Here is a 21,012-nt window from a genome sequence, read left to right on the forward strand (position 1 = left end):
TGATGTTCAGGAGATAATCCTTCATCACACAATCATTAAATGTTTTCAGGAACATTATCCTATTTTGATTCTGGCCCTTATACTCATTGTTGAACCGAAATAGTTTCAGAAGAGCCAAAAGAGGTATTAAATTAACTACCCTTGTTACCTTTAAAACAAAGACTTAGCAATATCTGAAATCCAGACAAAATTCTGCTGCAGAGGTGTTTCGTGAATACAATTGGTGATAAAATTGAGTCAACAGTTCTTAATTCTTTTCATCTCATGTAGCCCACATAGTAGAATGCCATGGGGCAGATCTACTGCATAAGCTGCCAAGAACAGATTCCAAAGTACCATTGCCTAGCATTCAGTGTTTATTATTTTGCCATAATTCCTAGTGAATTCCTTTGACAAGATAAGATTCATTCTGAAACGAATTTACATTCAAAGGTATGTAAAAAAAAAAAGCTAATAGGATTAAGCAATGCACACTTAAAAGACATGCACAATTCATAATCTCGATACAAGATGTTCCTTTTTATTTTATACTCATACTATTTTCTCAGCGTAGAAGACAGAACTACCTAGGAACCCTTTGGCAAAAAAAGACAAAAAAATCCCCCAAACACCTCCAAAACCTCAGAACCCCAACAAAAAAACAACAACAACCCACCAATGAAATATATTATTTTAGCTTTCATATTATTTTCTTATTCTGATTTTATGTTAGTGTGTGTGTAAATATATGCATACACAAACATGCACACCCACACATACAAACACAAATTTAACTCATCATGAAAGAAAGCACACTGCCAAAGTGGCAGTGGGGATAGAGGATTGAGAAGACCACACACTGATTTCAAATGTCTTTGGAGCCAGTCAGAAAAGGATGCCCACTTTCTCCATTTAGCCAAACTTCATCTGTAGTTCCATGAGCTATTTCTTCATGTTTCACATGGTCAAATAATAACACAGGCCAAAAGGAAAGAATCACGATACCGGACAGTCTTTTAAATTATCTTTTAGGCCTATCTAAGTCATCAATAGCTGCTAGTAGTTTCTGCTTAGCTTTTTTGTTGATGTGAGAGCCCAGACAAACATTCACCAAATTGGTCAGTTGCTTGGTGGAATATTCCTATACAAAGGAAACAAATCACAGTTTAGTTTCCAGCAAACAGAATATAAGTGCCAAGAAAAAATTGTCATAGCAAAAAAGTGTATTTTTCACCCCAAACGACCATTCTGGAAAAAATGCTGAACTGGGATTGAGGTGGATACTGTTTATGGTACAAACTGCTGAAGAAAATACCAGTACAAAGATAGCAGTTTAATAGGAGCTGGTTAGAATTTTTGTAAAATGTTGAACGGCATGAAATTCTATGAATAGTTTAACATCCTTAAAAAAGCTCTTAAAATTTCTTTTCTACTCTTCAGGGAAAAACATGTCAGAATGACTTAAGACTCAGAGATACTATAAAAACTAAGTTTCAGGAAATCTTCTGCTCACATTTGGAATTTAGTTCTGCCAAAGGGACTAGAGAACAAATTATCAATGCTGAATCTGATCAAAAGAAATAGACTATGATGCATGCAATGAATTATTTCAATCGTATAATCCTTAAAGATGTGTCAGAACACAACTACTTATTTAAAAGCACAGTTTTGCCGCTTAAATATTGCCAGAGCATTTAATTGATTATTTGAATCAGAATTTTTAAGATAAAACAGCAAAGGAAAGCAGTTCATCTATTTATCACCAAGAAAAGTAAATGTCTAGCTAGACTGAAAGCAATCCAGAATTACCACTTAGGTCTCTCAACTGCAAACATAAGCAGTTGCAACTCTGCTGATAAAAGTCTTTATTTACAAATTCAAGTATGTCTAAATTACCCCCCCCCCCAAAAAAAAACCCAAATGAAAAAGAAGAACAATTTTAAATAGAACTATTCAAGTTATTGTATTGATTACTTGTTTGGAAACAGGCTGAAAGGTTTGTGGATGACACGCAGGGGAATAAAACCAAGCTTCTAAAGGTTTTATGGCTTTATTACCCAAAGTTTTTTTTAAATTGCCAATGTTATCACCAAAATTTAAAGCTTACTATATTTGCTTAGATATTAATTGATGTGTTTGCACAAAGTTTCCTTTGGATGTCTTTCTAAATGAGAGAAGCTGAATACATTTCTGGCTCAAAGAATGTATTTTGTTTCTAGAATGTCCTAGTTGCATCATCTAATAACCCAGAAACATTCATGAACTGACAGCAGTAGTGCTCCAGTTTTAGCACATTACCAGGTAGGAAAACATTGTATTTCTTATTATTATTCAACCTGATGTATCTTTGTACTGGAGCTACTGCACTGGAACATTTTCTCTTCCTATTTTTTTGTGTTAATATTATATTGATTACCTACCAAAATGTGGACACTGTATATTAATGTTTCTAAATGTAAGTTCATGCACTTGGAGAAAAAGAATTATCTGGCAAAGTACAGTATTAAGGGTACCAGGTTAGACAACAATAGAAGAAAAGGGTTTAGGTGTGTGCTGCTAGCAAATAACTATACAATTAATGTATAGTCAGGCAGCTGTGAAGGCAAACAAAATTCTGGGATGCATCATTAGAGAGGTCACCAACAGGAAAAAGGGAGGTCCTAATCTTGATATGTAGAGCTTTAGCCAGATCCCATTTGTAATATTGTGTCCAATTCTGGAGGCTTCACTTAAAAATATTGATAACTAAATATTGATAATATTGAGTCTAGAGATGGGCAACAAAAATGGTGCAAAGTGGGAAGGGAACAAAACCTATCAGGAAAGATTGAAGAAACTGAATATGTACAGCTTGGAAGACATATGGGAAACGAGGGAAACAGGGAAAGCTTTAAATATCTTAAGAATGTGAATAAGGTTCTAGAAGGCTGTATTTTCAATATTAAGCAAAAATCAAGAACAAGGGGGCGTAATTTCAAACTAACAAAAGTTCAAAAGTAATGTTAGAAAGTATTTGCTTCTGAGAAAGAGTAGTGGGACCATGGAACCAACTCCCAACAGAGGTAGTGGATCAATCCTCAGTAACTGAATTTAAACATGCTTGGTATAAAGTCATCCCATCATCTGACAAAAATTTAAAAATAAAATAAAACAAGAAAATTACATAAGGAGAAAAAAAATCAAAAGGCAGCCTTGATGGACCGCTTGGTCTTTTTTCTGCAATCAGTTTTCTATGTTTCTCTTTAAGCAGCTCTAAAACTCACCTTTGTGTCCACTAAGTTCAACACAGAAAAACCGAATTGAAAAGGCTGCCAAACAGGCAATGGATGCACCACATCAGTGCACAGTAGGCTTGGTTTTGTTAACAAAGTAAAATGAACAGTCATGAGATTCTCTTTCATATTTAAACATTAGCAAAGAACCAATTATTTGGACTCATCAGCATATCAATATACATCACGAACGCTTCTGATCACAAACATATCGAATTCCAACCAAAAAAATTCATCTTTTCTTATTTTTGCGGACAATTTCCCCTTCTGCACCATTTTTTTTTGTAAGCCCAAAATTTTGAAAGCTCCCAAAGTTTGGATCACAACCAAATCGGCTTGCAACCAAAGTTATGGAATGAATTATGGTTGTGACCAGAGTTTCTACTGTAAATTTCCTTCCCGAGAGATCCAATTTAACGAGAAAACCTAAAAATCAGTTCTTACTCTGTGTTCCTTGATCCAACGTTCCATGTCATTTTCAGTCAAATAATAAGCTTTAATATAGGTCTCCACAAATTCCTTGTCTGGAATAGGCCTAATATCTGTGAGTTTCTCCAGCTTCATTAAAAACTGTTGAAAATCCAATTGCATCAGAGCACGGCCTTCATTGCTACACTTCTTGACGTTGGCATAACTAGATAGACAAGTAAGCAAGAGATAATGTGTATGTCTCGGTATATGTCTCTGTTATATGTTTGTTTTGTCCATATTTATTTCATATGTTTCATTGTACGCCGCCCCGAGTCCTTCGGGAGAGGGTGCGGCTAAGAAATAAATATTTATTATTATTATTTATAAGAAGTCTGGTTCGGTGCTTTAATTTTCTGAAGATTGTGGTTAAATTACAAGGGCAAATAGCAAAAGGTCATCCAAGAACTCAAGATTTCTACAGATAGTTCTCATTTAATGGCCAGTGTTTAGCAACTGTTTGAAGTTATAACAGACCTCCCCAGAGCTACTTCTGGCCCATTTTGAAGCTTGAAGCCAGAAGATCGCATTTTGGATAGTTGGTAACTGAGTTGCATTTATGATCATTTGCACATGACCACAATTTTTGGCATTTCCCCCATTTCAAGGGTTTGCTTCTGATTTCCAGCAAAAAAGTACCCATTGGGGAAAATAGGTACATAGTCTGTTTAACAACCATGGCAAACAAGGTTGTATAAAATTAGAAATGGTCACACAGTGATCCCATTAATGAGCACCATGACTTATGACCATGTTTCCAGGCTCAATTACAATGGTAAATCAAGGACTACTTTTACTCGGAACCACATTAGAATAGGAGCTATTGCTTCTGCACATACAAGCAAGGAAATAATTTTGGAAGGCATCTAAACATTTTAATCAACACATATTCTAAAATACACTCCAAAAATTACTCCATGGAGTGCTGGAGCAGCTGGTCTTTTTTTGAATAGAAGTGTTATTTACTAATAAATAAAATCCTTATACATATATCCAAGTTATATGCTCAGCTGAATTCAGCAATTTAACTTCACATAAGACATATGGCAGACAGTTTGCAAGCATATTATACTTATAAAGAACAACATTCTAAGATCACTTATCTCACGACTATTAATTAAGTCTGCAATGGCACATTTTTGATCAAGGGTGGGCAACATTAGGTAGCTGGCGGTTATGGTTATAAGACTAGAAGAGAAAGAGAGATAGGACTTGGGGGAGGAATGCATTATATGAATAAAAAACTTTACAAGTCCAACCATGAGTTTAATATTCATTTCAAAAAGACTATCCAAATAGCACTTACCCTTCTACAATTGTTCTATTGGCTAGTCGTATGCAGTGTTCCCAAAGAATATTTGAAACTGGCAGTGGAATACGAACTCTCTTTGACACTTCATTCATCCTCTTGTTAAATTGTTCAAATTCCTAAATTATATAAAATTTATATAATGTATAAATGTATTAAAAGATGGTGAAATACACAGTAAATACCAATAAATATACAGCTGAGAAGAAAACATGCAAACATACAAAATAAAAATCACACAAACTGTCAGACAATTACAATACAATAATAGAGTTGGAAGGGACCTTGGAGGTCTTCTAGTCCAACCTCCTGCCTAGGCAGGAAATCCTATAACGTTTCAGACAAATGGCTATCCAACATCTTCTTAAAGACTTCCAGTGTTGGGGCATTCACAACTTCTGGAGGCAAGCTGTTCCACTGATTAATTGTTCTAACTGTCAGGAAATTTCTCCTCAGTTCTAAGTTGCTTCTCTCCTTGATTAGTTTCCACCCATTGCTTCTTGTTCTACCCTCAGGTGCCTTGGAGAATAGCTTGACTCCCTCTTCTTTGTGGCGACCCCTGAGATATTGGAACACTGCTATCATGTCTCCCCTAGTCCTTCTTTTCATTAAACTAGACATACCCAGTTCCTGCAACGGTTCTTCATATGTTTTAGTCTCCAGTCTCCTAATCATCTCTGCTCTTCTCTGCACTCTTTCTAGTGTCTCCACATCTTTTCTACATCATGGCAACCAAAACTGAATGCACTATTCCAAGTGTGGTCTTACCAAGGCATTATAAAGTGATATTAACATTTCACTGATCTTGATTCTATCCCTGTTTATGTAGTCTAGAACTGTGTTGGCTTATTTGGCACACTATGCTGCACACTGCTGGCTCATATTTAAATGGTTGTCCACTAGGACTCCAAGATCCCTTTCACAGTTACTACTATTGAGGAAGGTACCACCTATACTGTACCTGTGCATTTCATTTTTCTTGCCTAAATGTAGAACCTTACTTTTCTCACCATTGAATTTCATTGTATTAGATAGTGTTCAATGTTCATGTTTGTCAAGATCCTTCTGTATCTTAAGCCTGTCTTCTGGAGTGTTGGCTATTCCTGCCAGCTTGGTGTCATCTGCAAATTTGATGAGTTCCCCATTTATTCCCTCATCCAAATCATTAATGAAGATGTTGAAGAGTACTGGGCCTAAAACAGAGCCTTGGGGTACTCCACTGCATACTTCCCTCCATGTAGATGCAGTTCCATTGAGGACTACACATTGAGTGCAGTTGGTCAGCCAGTTACGAATCCATCTGGTGGTGATGCTGTCCAACCCACATTCTTCTACTTTATCTAGTAGCAGGTTATGGTCTACCTTATCAAATGCCTTACTGAAGTCCAAGTAAACTATATCAACGGCATTCCTCTGATCCACTAATTTTGTCACTTTGTCAAAGAATGCAATAAGATTAGTCTGGCATGATCTGTTTTTGACAAACCCATGTTGGCTTTTGGCTATTACTTTGTTTACTTCTAGGTGTTCACTATTGATGGGCATTCTAGAGCAGCTTTTCCCAACTGGCTCCTCTTCTTACTTATAAGAACTAAAATTTCCTGTATTCTTGACAGCAATACTTTAGACTCAAGAGTTGAAGTTACAACACATCTCAAGACTAAATTTGAAAAGGCTGACTCCTATCATCTCTTTGTGTATCTCAGTTCTCAGTGAATGAATCTGTTTCTGGATAAGAAGGTTAGTAAGGGTCATGAAGAAAAACTGTTTTATGATGTATTATTTGATTATCTATGTATGGAAACATTCTGATCATATAACTGATGAAATTGATTACATCTATTGAGGCTGTACCAACTGCATCCAAGCTATTAAATACACATTCTGCTGACCTAGAGTTATTTTTGGTTTACCTATTTATTACTAGAAAGTATAGGTGCTTAATCCAACAAGACTCAAAGCTTCTTGCTGAAGATACAATATTAAAATATGAACAATAACATAATAATTGCAGCCTGAAAAATAGCTGGAACATCCAAACCCATTGCAGAAGGTCTTGATTATCATAGGGCAGATCCTAAATATGCCAGGATCGAATGGCTTTTGAGGAGACCAATAGAGTAAAATCCAATCTGATCACAAGAAGACTACTGTTCCATATTACATTTTACAAAATGTGCCTTTATATTTGCTAACTATTTTTATATTATAAGGAATCCAATAGAATAAAATATTTGTAGTTCAACGTTGAATTGTGGGGTCCTTGGTGAACTCTTCATTTGGTTGTTTTCATGCAGAGGTTTTATTACCAAACTAGGTAACATCATCAGTGCTAGTAGAGAATGGGTTTGTTCTCATTTTATATTCTAATCGTTTGCCCTGTCAATGTTGGTGGGAGTGGTCTTGGTAATTCCTTGATTGGATTGTTGTTTATGGTTTGTCAGTTCCTTGATTGAAGTATTTTTGTTTCTTGATTATTGATTTAATGTTAATCTTGATGTTAATCTCTGCTCCTTTGAATGTTGATTGCTAATGAGGAGCTGTTTCGCGTTTTTTGTTTATTCTCTGGCTCTTTTGATTGTCTCCTTTGAATGGTACTTGGGTGTTGTTAATGTATGTGCCTGTTGATGGCCAATTTGTTAAGAGTACCAGGTTTCCAGGAATACTCTAGTGTTTTTGGATTTGGCTTGATCTAAGATGCTCACAATTTCCCAGTTGAAACTATGATTGAGTCTGTTCATTTGTTATAAAATTAAGGAGTTTTCATCAAGTCTACTGCTAGTTGATATTAACGGATATATTCTGCTAGAGTTCTGCCTGTTGGCCCTACATTGTAAATATTACAAATTTACACTGTTGTTAGATGATTCCTGTTTCCCCCCTCTGGGTCTTTTGGTTTACTTAATGATTTGAAAGGCTTTAGTTGGTTTGTGTGCTATGGTGCCATGTGGTTGTAATAGGAATCCAAGTAATATTGTGGTTACTCTCACCTGTTGTTGTTGTTGTTATTATGATTATGATTATGATTATTATGATTATGATTATGATTATGATTATGATTATTATTATTATTATTATTATTATACGATTGTATCACAGCGGCCAGTTGTTTCGCCGGATTTGGCATTGATTACTAGTCGGGCCCCACCCAGGGGCCTAGGACGTTGTAACGCATTTTCGTAATATGTGCAGATCCAAGCAGTGCAGCTTTTCGCATTTGACTGATGGTGATTTTGTCAAGTTTTAACTGTTTTAAATGTAATTCCAGTGCTTTGGGAATAGTACCCAGTGTGCAGATTACCACTGGAATTACCACTGCTGGGTTGTGCCATAATCGTTCAATTTCAATTTTTAAGTCCTGGTATTTCGCGACTTTTTCATGTTCCTTCTCCTCGACCCTGCTATCACCTGGTATTGCGATGTCTATGATTGTAACCTTATATTTCTCAATCAGTGTGATGTCTGGTGTGTTATGTGCTAGGATTTTATCTGTTTGTATACGAAAATCTCACAGGATCTTGACCATCTGATTTTCGGTGACTTTTTCAGGCTTATGTTCCCACCAGTTTGTTGTTTTATTATAATATAATATTATAATTTTTGCACAAATTCCAGTGGATCATTTGTGCTACTGAATTGTGCCGCAATTTATAATCAGTCTGCGCGATTTTTACAGCAATTATTATTATTATTATTATTATTATTATTATTATTATTATTATTATTATTATTATTATTATTATTATTATTATTATTATTATTATTATTATTATTATTATTATAGCTTGTTGTGCGATCCTCCTCAGGGATTTGTCTAAGTATATAGAAGACTTCAAACATGGTGGAAAACCAGACATGCATGCAGCCTTCTTCTCGGTTCTCTTCAATCTTTCAACTGAAAGATTTAAAAGGCAGCTAAACCTGTGAGTCATACAAATACGTATCTTGGATTCCTCCTTTACTCATGTCCCAGGTTATGTAGAAAACATGTTAACGTAGCTACGACGTTTCCTTTCCTTTCCTTTAAAGCTCCAGCTGAATACAGAAGTGAGTTGAGCACATAGCATTATCCACTCTAGTGTAAAACGCTCAGAACATTCATGCAAAGAACAGAAAAAGTCTTCCTTAACCATTAAAATGAAAAACATTCCCTGGGAATAAAATTTGGGACTATACATTATGAATAGAGGAATTACAGAATACATATGCTTCTGATCTCACTCTTAAAGTATTAGGACTTTTAAGTAAGCCTGCAAATAATTCTTTAGCAGACTTATAGAAACCCATGCTGAAATGGACAGACAAAAAGGGAATTGCAGAAGATTGAACTGCGATGGTGCAGTAGTTAGAATGCAATACTGCAGGCTACTTCTGCTGAATACCATCTGCCTGCAGTTTCAATTCTCATCAGCTCAAGGTCGACTCAGCCTTCCATCCTTTCAAGGCAGGTAAAATGAAGACCCAGATTGTTGGGGGCAATATGCTGATTCTGTAAACCACTTAGAGAAGGGCTGTAAAGCACTGTGAAGGGGTATATAAGTCTAAATGCTATTGCTATTGTCTTCAGTAGTAATTGGATTTGATCTTCTCAGCGCTGAATAAATTATAAGTAATATGGTATGTTTTTCTCTATACTATTATGTGAGACCACATTTTAGTACTTCTAATTAAAAGAATATTACAATACCTCTGTTAAGATTCATAGACCGAACATTGGTGAGAATTTTTCCATATGCTGCCGTATTATTTAAACATTTTAGACAAAAATGAAGCAAACTGAAGGAATCAAATTACTGAAGGAAAAAATGTATTGCTTTCAACATGGAACAAAGCTTTTATATTAACAATTTATCTCTTAATTAGGAACACTTAAGTGTGAAGCAATTAAAAATATACTTACTTTTAAGAGTGAATCGACATAAATATTGTGTTGTGACATGATTTCTTTCACATCCCACTTCATATTTGCCATCTGAAGTAACATCTGTTCATAATCAATTGCTTTAGCAGCTACAATCCAGTATATAGGTTTACGTAGTTCGCTGGCTGTTGAAACTGTCTGAAACACAAAGTTTTTTTTCAAATTCTATTGCAGTAATTACATTAAGAACAAGAATGCATTAAGTAAATGGCACTAATTATTGTTAGGCATTTAAAGGTGTTTCTTAACAAAACCATTAACACACTCAAAATTACAAAAATAAAATAAAATAAAATGTATTCAGAATCCTGACCTGTGAGTAGAACTGTTGAAGAAAAGGCTTCTTGGCTGGAGGCATTACAGCATCAAGATGAGACTGGAGGAACTCGAACTGTTCAGCCAAAAATACTCTAAAAAACAAAACAGGGATGGGGTGAGGTTTTTGTTATTGGGGTTTATTATTTGATTTTTTAAAAAAACATTTGTAAGTCACATCAAGTCACCTATGTGTGAGTTGGGTAGCTATATTAATATGTTTTTTTAATTAATTACTACAGAAAAGTTATTAAGATCAAAATCTGATTGTTTTGCACCTGACACTTAATGGGCCTATTTAGAATGGGTGCCTATCAATATTGTATCTGCAGTTACATACTTATTCAAAACATTTATATGGCTGCCCACCTAAAGTAACTCTGGGTGGTTTACAAAAACCATAACAATAAGGAAAACAATCATACAATAATAAAGCTAAAAACAAAAACCCTGTGCTCTAATCATCCCACTTGGGATGACCCCACAGCAGATTCTGCTACTCTCCTTCCATTCCTTCCAATCCCAGCACCTCAGTAAAAAAAGCTACATCTTAACACTCTTTGAAAAGATAAAAAGCTGGGATTGCTGGCAGAAGGGCGTTTTACAAGGTAGGAGCTTCCATGAAAAAAAGCAGGGTTTTTAGGTCCACTAGATGGCAAAACTTCAGAGAGGGGACCAGAAGCATGCTCATCCTATCTGACTAGTGGAACAGGGGCGTCAAACTGGATTTCTTCAAGGGCTGGATCAGCATTGTACTTCTTTTCTGCAGGCTTGGGGGGGGGGGGATGCCTCCTGCAGCACCCTGCCAGCCAAAACAGGACGTGGGTGTACTCCATGCACTGTCCCCGCACGCCATCTTTGGTCTTGGCGGCCTCCTGCATTGCCCCCCCCCCATGCACCATTTTGGCCAGCAGAGTGCTACAAGAGACCATCCATGCTGAAAATGGGGCACCTCATTTTAGCTGCCAGAGGTTCTGTGGGCTGCTCTTTTGCTATTTCCAGGCCGGCCCCACAGCGCAGATTTAAGCACCAGTGGCCCAGATTTAAGATTTGAGTTTGACACCCCTGTAGTAGAACAAATGGATATTCTTAGAAAAAGGCAATAACCAGCACCTTGAATTGCACCCAGTAGACAACCAGGAGCCAGTGAACCTTGCACAACAAAGGTTTAACATGGACAAATTTAAGGATCCCCAATAATTTATGTGCCATTGTGCTCTGGACCATTTGTAATTTTTAAATAGTCTTGAAGGGCAATGCATTGCCTTTGTTAGATATAAGGAGGAATTAATCAAATTAAAAAACAAGTAGCTCTATGCTAACATTCACCATCTCTGGTATCTTTCAGATATAGGACATTTTTCTCAAGTGGGCCAGGAAAATGTTGGCAGACTTTACTTTGTCCTGCTGCAGTTTTATTTATTAATAGATGCCTAAGTTAATTTATAATATATCTTCCAATTGATTTTAAGAAGCATAAAATAACTGTTGAGGATTCTTAACATACAAGGATTCTGTGGCTACCACTCTCTCTGCCAAGCCATAAAGACTGTTGCTGGATGTCAAGACTACAAGATGACTTAAATGTGGCATTGGAACTTTTTCCTTTCTTTCTTCAACAGCAGTCAGAGTTCCAGCAGCATCAGAGGACACATCCTACAAAAGAAGTAGGGTAGAAAAGGATGGGAAAGAAATTACATTCACTGGAAATATAATCAAATGAACTTAATTAAGTCAGATAATATGAAGATAATCATCAATACTCTTCGGTAGTCCTGAGCTAGCATAATTAATAATAAACTCTGCATTTCCAGGGCATAAGTTAGCATATTTACTTCTTCTGACAGAAACTTTACATTACATACAGTATCCTCAGCTCTGAACATTCTTTTATGAATAACAATATCTTCTAACCCATGATTCTGATGCATTTTAGGAGCATAGTGTATATAAAGTTTGTTTCATTGTGTAGAACATTCTTATTTCCTCTGAGGCCATAATTTTATAGTATTTCAGCAAGGGTCACAAGAACCTAATTAGAATTTATACATCCCAATCCTTGGGAACTCCTTTATTGCTCTAAAAAATAAATGTACTTTTAGGGATGAATCAATTCCTATACTCAAATTAGGATTGCAGAAAGAAAACTTGTTATGATGCACTCCCTTTCACTGAACATGTTTAAATGGAGGCTAGACAGTCATTTATGGGAGATATTTAAGTCTGAAAGTCTGCAGTGAATAAGAGGTTGGATTTGATGGCCTAAATGGCCCAACTTTACAATTCTGCGATTTTAAGGATTTTTCCCCAGTGCACTGCTGGGAAAGACTCTCTCATCTCATTGCACAGAACAAGGGCTGTTTTAAACAAAGCACCCTGGAAGATGCCAAATTATTGGTTGGGTAATTCCTCATTAATGGCATTTAGTGTTTGGCATTATTTGAACACATAGACATGCAGAAAATAAGCCATTATAAACTTTAATTAAAAGCACAACCAGTATAAAGCGTTGCAACTCAGAGATAACATGGTAGTTCAGAAATACTTTCATCCTTTCATCAATATTGAAATACTCTCCTATGTGCTTGTTTTGTTACTGTTTGTTTTATAATCTCACTGAAAGAGGCAAAACTGTTCACTTATTTGCAGAGAGGACAATGATTTTTGAACTAGCACCAATTGTCTTCAGGGAAATCATCACAGGCATAAGTATAACTAGTTTGTACTACAACAAAACCATTCCATACTGTGTGAGTCATAATCAGTCAAGAATCCTCATGTGACCAATTGAAGAGGGTGAAGCTACAAAATTTGGAAGAAGAAAATTAAGAATTTTGCTATCGGGGCACAAAAGAAGAGAAGGGAAACATCTGCCAAGAAAAGAATCACATCTCAAACTATGTAGGGTTTTTTGATCCAAATATCTGAGCAGTAGGATATGTCCTGCCATCCTAGCTATGATGTTGCAAGTAGACCTAAGGGCAGGATACAAATGAAAAACGAAGTGAATAAAAAGTTCTTGAGTTCCCATCAAAAATGTGGTAATCCTTTGACAAAGCATATTAATCATATCCAGCAAACACTTCTGACCCTTGAAGACATTTTGTTTCTTTAAAGGATCATTGTACAGGTCTGTAATAGCAATAACATTTAGAATTATATACTGCTTCACAGTGCTTTTACAGCCGTAAGAGGTTTACAGAGTCAGCATATTGCTCTAAACACTCTGGGTCCTCATTTCAATCTATCGATGAAAAAGTCTTGTTGTTTCCTGGTCTCAATTAATTCCCGTACTCAAAAGAGTGAAACTTCTTTCTTGCATTTTCTTCTTACTGCTTAGGGGGAAAAATATTTTCGAGCAACTGCCAGACATTACACATTCACAAAGATATGTATCAGTTCTCAACAGATTTTGCACATTAGTGTTTCCTATATTTAGATTCCTATGTAGGAGGAAAACATCATGAACAGTTCTATTAAAACATGCAATCTTTACTACTGGACACACAAATTGACTTGCTTAACAGCTTATTTTCCTCAAATCTTCAAATTTCATGGCCTTAATAAGCAGATACATGGATGCACAACTCACACGCACAGCCTACACTGGAAATACAATACCATATTTTCTTCAGCAAAAAAAGATGAGAGGCAAACAAACATCCACTTTGGTATAGTGGTTAAGATGCTGGTCCAGAAACCAGGAGACTGAATTCTACCCCTTCTTATGCATGAAAGCTGGTTAAATTCCTTGGCCCACTTCTCTTAGCCCAATCTACCTAAAAGGACTGTTGTAGAGAAAATAGGAGGAAGAAATATTATGCATGTTGGATTACTTAAATAATAAAACAGGATAAAAATTTAATAAAATAAATAAGTAAATAAATTACTCTCATTCTACTCCTACTCCTTAATCTAGAAAAACCTGCCCCAGCAATTTACTGGGCTCACCAAGACAGAGATTATTGTCCTAGTTTTCCATATGGAAAAATTAAGCCACAATATTTCCATTCCTGGAGAGAGAAAAAAAATGTCTTCAAAGGCAGGTAACACAAAGGAATTAATATATAATTTGGCCCTCCATTTCTGTATCAATTTAAATTATATAATAGGTCGTTGCCTTGGTTTTTGCAGAAAGAAGTAAAATTATTTTTTCCTTCTCTAAATCTGTCAAATATGAAAATAAGGCAACCCATTACCTTGCAAAATCTTAATTATATTCATTCAAGATATATTTTCAATTCCAACATTTTGTAGAAAATGCCTTCTCTTTTCCATACATACTGAACAAGACATGATAGGGCTGATCAAATACACTGGACCATTAACGATAGCTTTTCAGATCCAGAAAAACAGTTAAAAAGCTAACACCGAATCGTTGATTTAATTTTCTACCTTAGCTACCTATAGATTTATGTGCTTGTTATCCTATTATTGTTGAGAAGTAAATGCTGAACCTTTCCACTGCACACATATGATTTTCATGTTTGTTTTAATTAATTCTAAAGCAATAATTTTAAAATAATATCAGACTCTTAAATCATAACTGAAAAAGGGGAAATTTGCTGTTTGATGCAACTGATTACTTTTTTTTTTTTTTTGCTTCTTACACAACCACTTAAGAACTTGCCCTATTTAAAGCAAAATTACCCACATTAAACTTAATAGAACCATTCAAAGTCAGCATGGTGCAGGAAGTCATCTAAAATACAGTTGGTCAAAAAGGTAACAGCTAGACGTCATTACCAAAGAAAGATTTCTCAGAAATTAAGGAATAGAATGGATAAAGAAGCTTGAAGTCTTAGACCTTTCATATAAACAAATAATCTTTAAAAGCCTGAAAAGTAGTTGGGGTTATTTTCTGCTTATTAAACCTGCTACAGTACACAGATTAGAAACTAAGAACTCATATAAATCCTAGCTGATCATTTATTAAACCTTTTAACAACTTTGGGTGACATTTTTGGATTGGTTTTTTTTTAGATATTAGTTACATAAAAGAGATGTACTTCTTGTATAGGGTTGCTAAGGCTAAAGTATGGCTAAGTACAAAAATTACCTCTACGCAATCTTCTTGTAGAATATAACACAATATTTTTCAAATAATAAAAAGTTATAGATTTTAAGCATGATTGTGTTAAATATAATTTAACATATATACAAAATATACAATCACTTGATTCAGTTTTAGTAGGTGAAAACTTAAATCGGTCTCTGGGCAACCAGGATTTGTGTTCATCAATCCATATGTAGGAGTAAGTAACTTATTCTGCAAGGATGAGGGAGATAACCTGCCAACTATGACACTACTTCTATGTTCCCTTATAAGCGATGACTCAAAAGGCATTTATGCTCAACTTGTCCTGTACGTGATTACAATCAAAGAACTGTTTCTGAACTCCTAAAGAAAACTGTTCTCCAATGACATCAGTCCTAGTAACAACCATGCATTTTACTTTTCTGTAAATACTGTTTCCCACACACAAAAAGGAGCATGGGTGAGATCACCTGCTTTCATTCAATGTCTGCTAATTCAGCAGATTCTTAAGGGAAGTTAAGAATCTATGGCTATAATAGCATAGACTTTCCTTCCCAGTAGAGGTATAACTGTGCAGATATATAGCTGCAAATTAAAGGTGATTTATGGAATAGTTTCTCACTAATGCAAGTTTATTTAAAGCTTTCTCTACTTTTTACCCTTCAGAGCTTTTAAAATATAAATTAAAGAAATCCTAGCCACATTGGCAAAATGAAGTTTGGCTGTAAATTCTGGAAGTTCTCAAGGACCTGAGTCCATACTCAACACATGTAGACTCAAAGCAATATAAGATTCGTTTATAAAGGTTAGTATACCAAGATTAGTATAAAACATTTCTACTTGATTTTTGTAAAATATTCAAATTCCTACCTAGTATGAATAATTTTCTCCTGTAAATATAAATGATGTAAGTCCATATTAGTAAGCACAAATTAAATGACAACAACAAGATTTTACATCACATGTTTCAAAGCCAAAGCCAATCTTTTTTTTCTCTTGGGAAGTCTACTTTTCTCTCTTAGCTAGTCCAATTAACTCCTTTCATTTTTGTATGGGCTTAGAAATAAACTGTGCATGAGCAGAATGACTTTATGTGTATTTAGCACAAACACACTCTGGAAATATCTTATGGAGATTATCATTTAGATGGTTTTAAAAAAAGAAGAGGATATAAAAAATACAAACTTAAGCAGCTTCTGAAAGAAACACTTACCAGTTTAAAACCTTAAGCTTTCTTTTAGGAAAGAAAAAATTGCCTAAGGAAAGCAAATACAGATTTAGAAAGAATTCTACTTCATCTTTCCTGAAAGTATTTGTGCAGCTAACCTGAGGAAAAGATTGTGATGGTGAACATACCGTGTTTCCCCAAAAATATAACCTGTCCTGAAACTAACACCTTGCCACATTTTTGGGGGTGGGCAAAAATATAAGCCCACCCCCATAAATAAGCCCCCTGGACAACCCCCCCCACCTTTGGCCAGGCAGAGCACCGCTCATCGACCTAGCGGTATCCCGAAGGCACCAAGCCACAGAAGCCAGGGGGAAAAGGTGCTCACGTTGCTTGGTGCCTTCAGGATACCGCTAGGTTGGGGAGTGGCGTTCTGCCTGGCCGGAGGGAGGAGTTGCCGGGCGGCTGCTCTCTTGAGAACTGGCTCCCAAAGAGCCAGCCACAGCGTCAGGGGTGAAGCAGCCATGAGGTGACCATGCTCATGAGCAACCCCCCGGCAAACCCTCTCTCCAGCCAGGCAGAGTGCCATTCACTGACCTAGGGGGTATCCCTAAGATGCCAAGGCACGTGGCGCTTCGCCCACTCCCCAGCTCGGCACATTCGGGATACCCCCTAGGTCAGTGCATGGAGCTCTGCCTGGCTGGAGAGGGGGGTTGCGCGAGCGCCTCTTCTCCAGCTTCCAAACTCCAAAACCCGGCTGATGAATCTTCTAGCAGCGGCCACTCTAGGAGTGTGCTCTATGGTTGTGGGCTGGCGCTGGAAGACTCTGTCCGGAAGACTCTCTGTCCGGCAGCCGGCCCACAACCATAGAGCGCACTCCTAGAGCGGCCGCTGCTGGAAGACTCGGCAGCCAAGTTTTGGAGTTTGGAAGCCGGAGAAGAAGTTATGCTGGGAGCGCGGCAGGGGCGGAACAGGCGCTCGTGCAACCTCTCTCTCCGGCTGGGCAAAGTTCCATGCCCTGACCTAGAGGGTATCCCGAATGTGCCAAGCCGTGGGAGCTGGGGAGTGGGCAGAGCGCCACGTGCCTTGGCACCTTAGGGATACCTTCTAGGTCAATGAATGGCGCTCTGTCCGGCTGGAGAGGGGGATTGTCAGGCGGTTGCTCGTGAACGTGGTTACCTCATGGCTGCTTTGCCCCTGAGGCTGTGGCCAGCTTTTTGGGAGCCAGTTCACAAGGGAGCAGCTACCCGGCAAAACAATAAGCCCTCCCCCTATAATAAGCCCAAGGCCATATTTTGTGGGGCAAAAGGAAATAAGACCCTGTCTTACTTTCGGGGAAAGAAAGTATATGTTTTCATGCCATTTTTGGTGATACCCTAAGGCTTCTAGGCCCTCTGGAAGTCATGCATGAGTGAACTCTAGAGGCTCCAAAAAGCATGTAAGAATGGGGCACACTTTTTGGAGACTGCAAGGCCAAACAAGGACATTCTCCAAAGATTCCAGGCCAGAGCTGCTTAGATAGGCATTTTCAAAAATATTTACAATTTTGCATTGTAAATATAAAGTATTTATTTATTGATTAATATATTTAAATTATTTAATATATTTTATTACCATTTGTTATGAATTGTTTTTTGTGTGTGTTTGGGTGTGGGGAAGAGAGATGGCAGGTACATTGTAGTGTTTTCACCTAAGAACATGCACTACAGCACAGCATCTTCATTACAAGTTTATGTTGTTCATGACATAAAAAGACAGCGAAAGGATTAATCCTTCAAATTGTTCTGTTAGAATCAAAATATATCTTAAATCCCCATATTTTCTTAAGATAAATTTGAGGATACATGAATCTTTCCATTTTAATCCTCTTGCAAAAATTCTAGCAAAATCCTGTGACTTACCAGATCAATCAAGCTTTCCTGGATTCTATTCAATGTGGTGCGAAGCCTACTGCTGCTAAGTCCGAGTCCTGTTGATTCAAACTAGAGAGGGAATTTAAAGTAATAAGCCTTGGGTAAAAGGTAAATAAATGCAAAACAATTTCTAATTTGTTCATACCTACTGCCACTGACATGCTCTTCATAACCAATGCCCTAACCCCAATGAAATTGCTGAAACATGAAATTAATTAATTCATCAATCCTATCCATAAATAAAAAAGATGAATTAATCTCTGTACTATAAAATAGCTACATACAATTAATATTGACATAAGAATTATCTACTGATTTGGAAGATAGCAATCAATATTGCTTATATTGCTTCAGTATGATTATACTTTGAGGCATAGAAAAACCCAAGTGAATGCAAATCAGATCGAAGAATTACTACTCAGCAATATCTCTTGTCATACTCTCCGATCATCAACTTTTATAATGCAGATTTTTAAGTTTCCAAGAAAAGTGTCAATTAACAAAAGGATCATGGAAGAATTAAACTGATTTTGATTCATTGGTATGGATCTTACTTAGCTAGCTACTGTCTTGTTTAGCAACCAATCCAATTTACACTGGTGCCAAAAACCAAAAATGTAGCTTTATAACCAGTCATAAAGACTCAAACTTAGCGCTGTTGCAGTATCCCCTGATCACATGACTGCAATTCAGGCTTTCGACAACCAATTATGATATTGCAGTGTCCCATGGTTATTTGATCACTATTTATGACCTTAGTCAGCTTTTGAAAAGCAAAATAGATTGCTAAATTGGCAGTAAGTCATAAGACATGGTTATGTGTTGTTGCACTTAAATGACTGTGGGTGAATCAATTAACAACCACAGCAGAGCTGACATTATAAGGGGCAACAATGTGATGCTTCAAATAATGAGTACCTTGTTTAATGATGAAGTTTCAAGCCCAACTGTCACGTCTTTATGTGAGACCACCCACCATATATTAATTTTGCAGCTGCTCAAAAATGGTAAATATTCTCAATTTGTTTGTATTGATGTTTGGCTATATATTTTAGCCATGTATATTTGGCCATATATATTTTAAATGACATATGGATGATATGAAATATATGACATAGCTACAGCCAGCTTATCAATCTTTGGCAGTATTTTATCCAAATCTAGAGCATAAAAATTCATTTTCTCCTAATTTGAGCCAAGAGACCTAATGACCACAGCGAATTCTATGCTCTCTGAAGACCATGGAACTAAAATAATATTCATTTCTCTATAAATTAGAACCATATTGTGAGGTTATATAGCTAGTACCATGATCTTCATGGTATTATATTGAGATAACTGTATAAATAACTACTTTAATAGTAACTACTATGCTAATCACTACATCAGACTTTTATACACATGTAATTATCAACATTAGCATAATACAACTTTGCAACAAAGTCACTGAGATATGGAAAGTACACTTAACCTGAAGTTTGTTTCCATCTTTTCACTAAATTTTTCATTATATTTAGAATCAAAGCACATGTGACACCATTCACCTCTTATTTTTATTCTTCCAGGGCATTTTTTTCAAAATATAACAATACAATATCAGTCCCAAATAAAATCTTTCCACTGGTTTAAAACCATTCCCTTTCAGAATGGATAATTACATTGTATTTATCATTGTCAGTACATATCATCATCTTTATATAGGCAAATTAAGAGGCATCACGTTTAAAGCCCATAAGATTTGAACAATAATTAACCCAAAAAACTATTTCAGAATACCTTATGTCTCTTCTTCATCAATGCTCAATTTATAAAAGCTTTATTCTTTGATTACATAGACTGTAGAGAAACATTGGGGGGGGGGAGTACTCTTAAAAATCAAAGTAAACAAAACACTTCCGTTACAAAAACATTACAGTCTTTGTACTATTTCACAGGCAATGTACCATGGCAGCCACAACTAATTCCATTATTTTCCATCTATGTAGTGCTCAAAATTACTGTATATTTATATTTACTTACTGTGTTATTTCGGCCAAAAAATGTATATATTGCATACATGTAGTAGTCAAAAAGCTGCGACATAAAGTGAATCACATCAAATGCAATGGGCTTCAAAATATTCATCATTTGCATATATTTACCTTAGAGAAAAAAACAAAAACAATTCAACTTACTGACTCAAGAATATCCATATATAGTGCCTATCTACAAAATTAAATCAGATATTAAACGTTATTATATTTTTCCCCAAATGAGAATGACAAATAGATCTAGTAGATCTAAGGCAGCCAGTTGGCACCATGATTAAGATATTGAATAACAGCATTATAAATTGAACAAATCAAGCTAAATCAATGAAATATCTATCACATATTCAAAGGATATAGACTGGGTAAACTAAGATGTAGCTAAGCTGCTAAAATAAGTGAGATAGCAGTATTATTCAATTGTGTTTTCCCTCTAAAGTTCTCATTTCCTATTAAAGCGTGCACATCCAACAGTTTCTCAAACTTCCAGAGTAGGCTTTTTTTAAGATTCAGAGATTATAAATATACCCAGGAATGGTATAAAAATAATGTTCCCCCTTCTTTTTGTCACAAAATAAATATGATTCTGAATACTGTGCCAC

General features: G+C 36.1%; 1 protein-coding gene across 2 annotated transcripts in view; it reads right to left on the reverse strand.

Moving 5' to 3' along the window:
- Positions 1-338: 338 nt before the first annotated feature.
- The window catches only part of VPS50 (VPS50 subunit of EARP/GARPII complex), an 83,497-nt gene continuing 62,823 nt past the window's right edge, over positions 339-21,012 (reverse strand). For both annotated transcript variants that reach the window (XM_081971669.1, XM_081971668.1), the window contains exons 21-28: positions 20,403-20,524; positions 18,372-18,452; positions 11,772-11,920; positions 10,263-10,359; positions 9,929-10,087; positions 5,026-5,147; positions 3,696-3,885; positions 339-1,120 (exon numbers count right to left, since the gene is read on the reverse strand). In XM_081971669.1, the coding sequence (XP_081827795.1) occupies positions 1,001-1,120; positions 3,696-3,885; positions 5,026-5,147; positions 9,929-10,087; positions 10,263-10,359; positions 11,772-11,920; positions 18,372-18,452; positions 20,403-20,524 (1,040 nt within the window). In that variant the 3' untranslated portion in view covers positions 339-1,000. The remainder of the gene's footprint in view (positions 1,121-3,695; positions 3,886-5,025; positions 5,148-9,928; positions 10,088-10,262; positions 10,360-11,771; positions 11,921-18,371; positions 18,453-20,402; positions 20,525-21,012) is intronic.

This window comes from Natrix helvetica (genome assembly GCF_964273705.1).
Source record: "Natrix helvetica genome assembly, chromosome: Z".
Classification (NCBI taxonomy): domain Eukaryota; kingdom Metazoa; phylum Chordata; class Lepidosauria; order Squamata; family Natricidae; genus Natrix; species Natrix helvetica.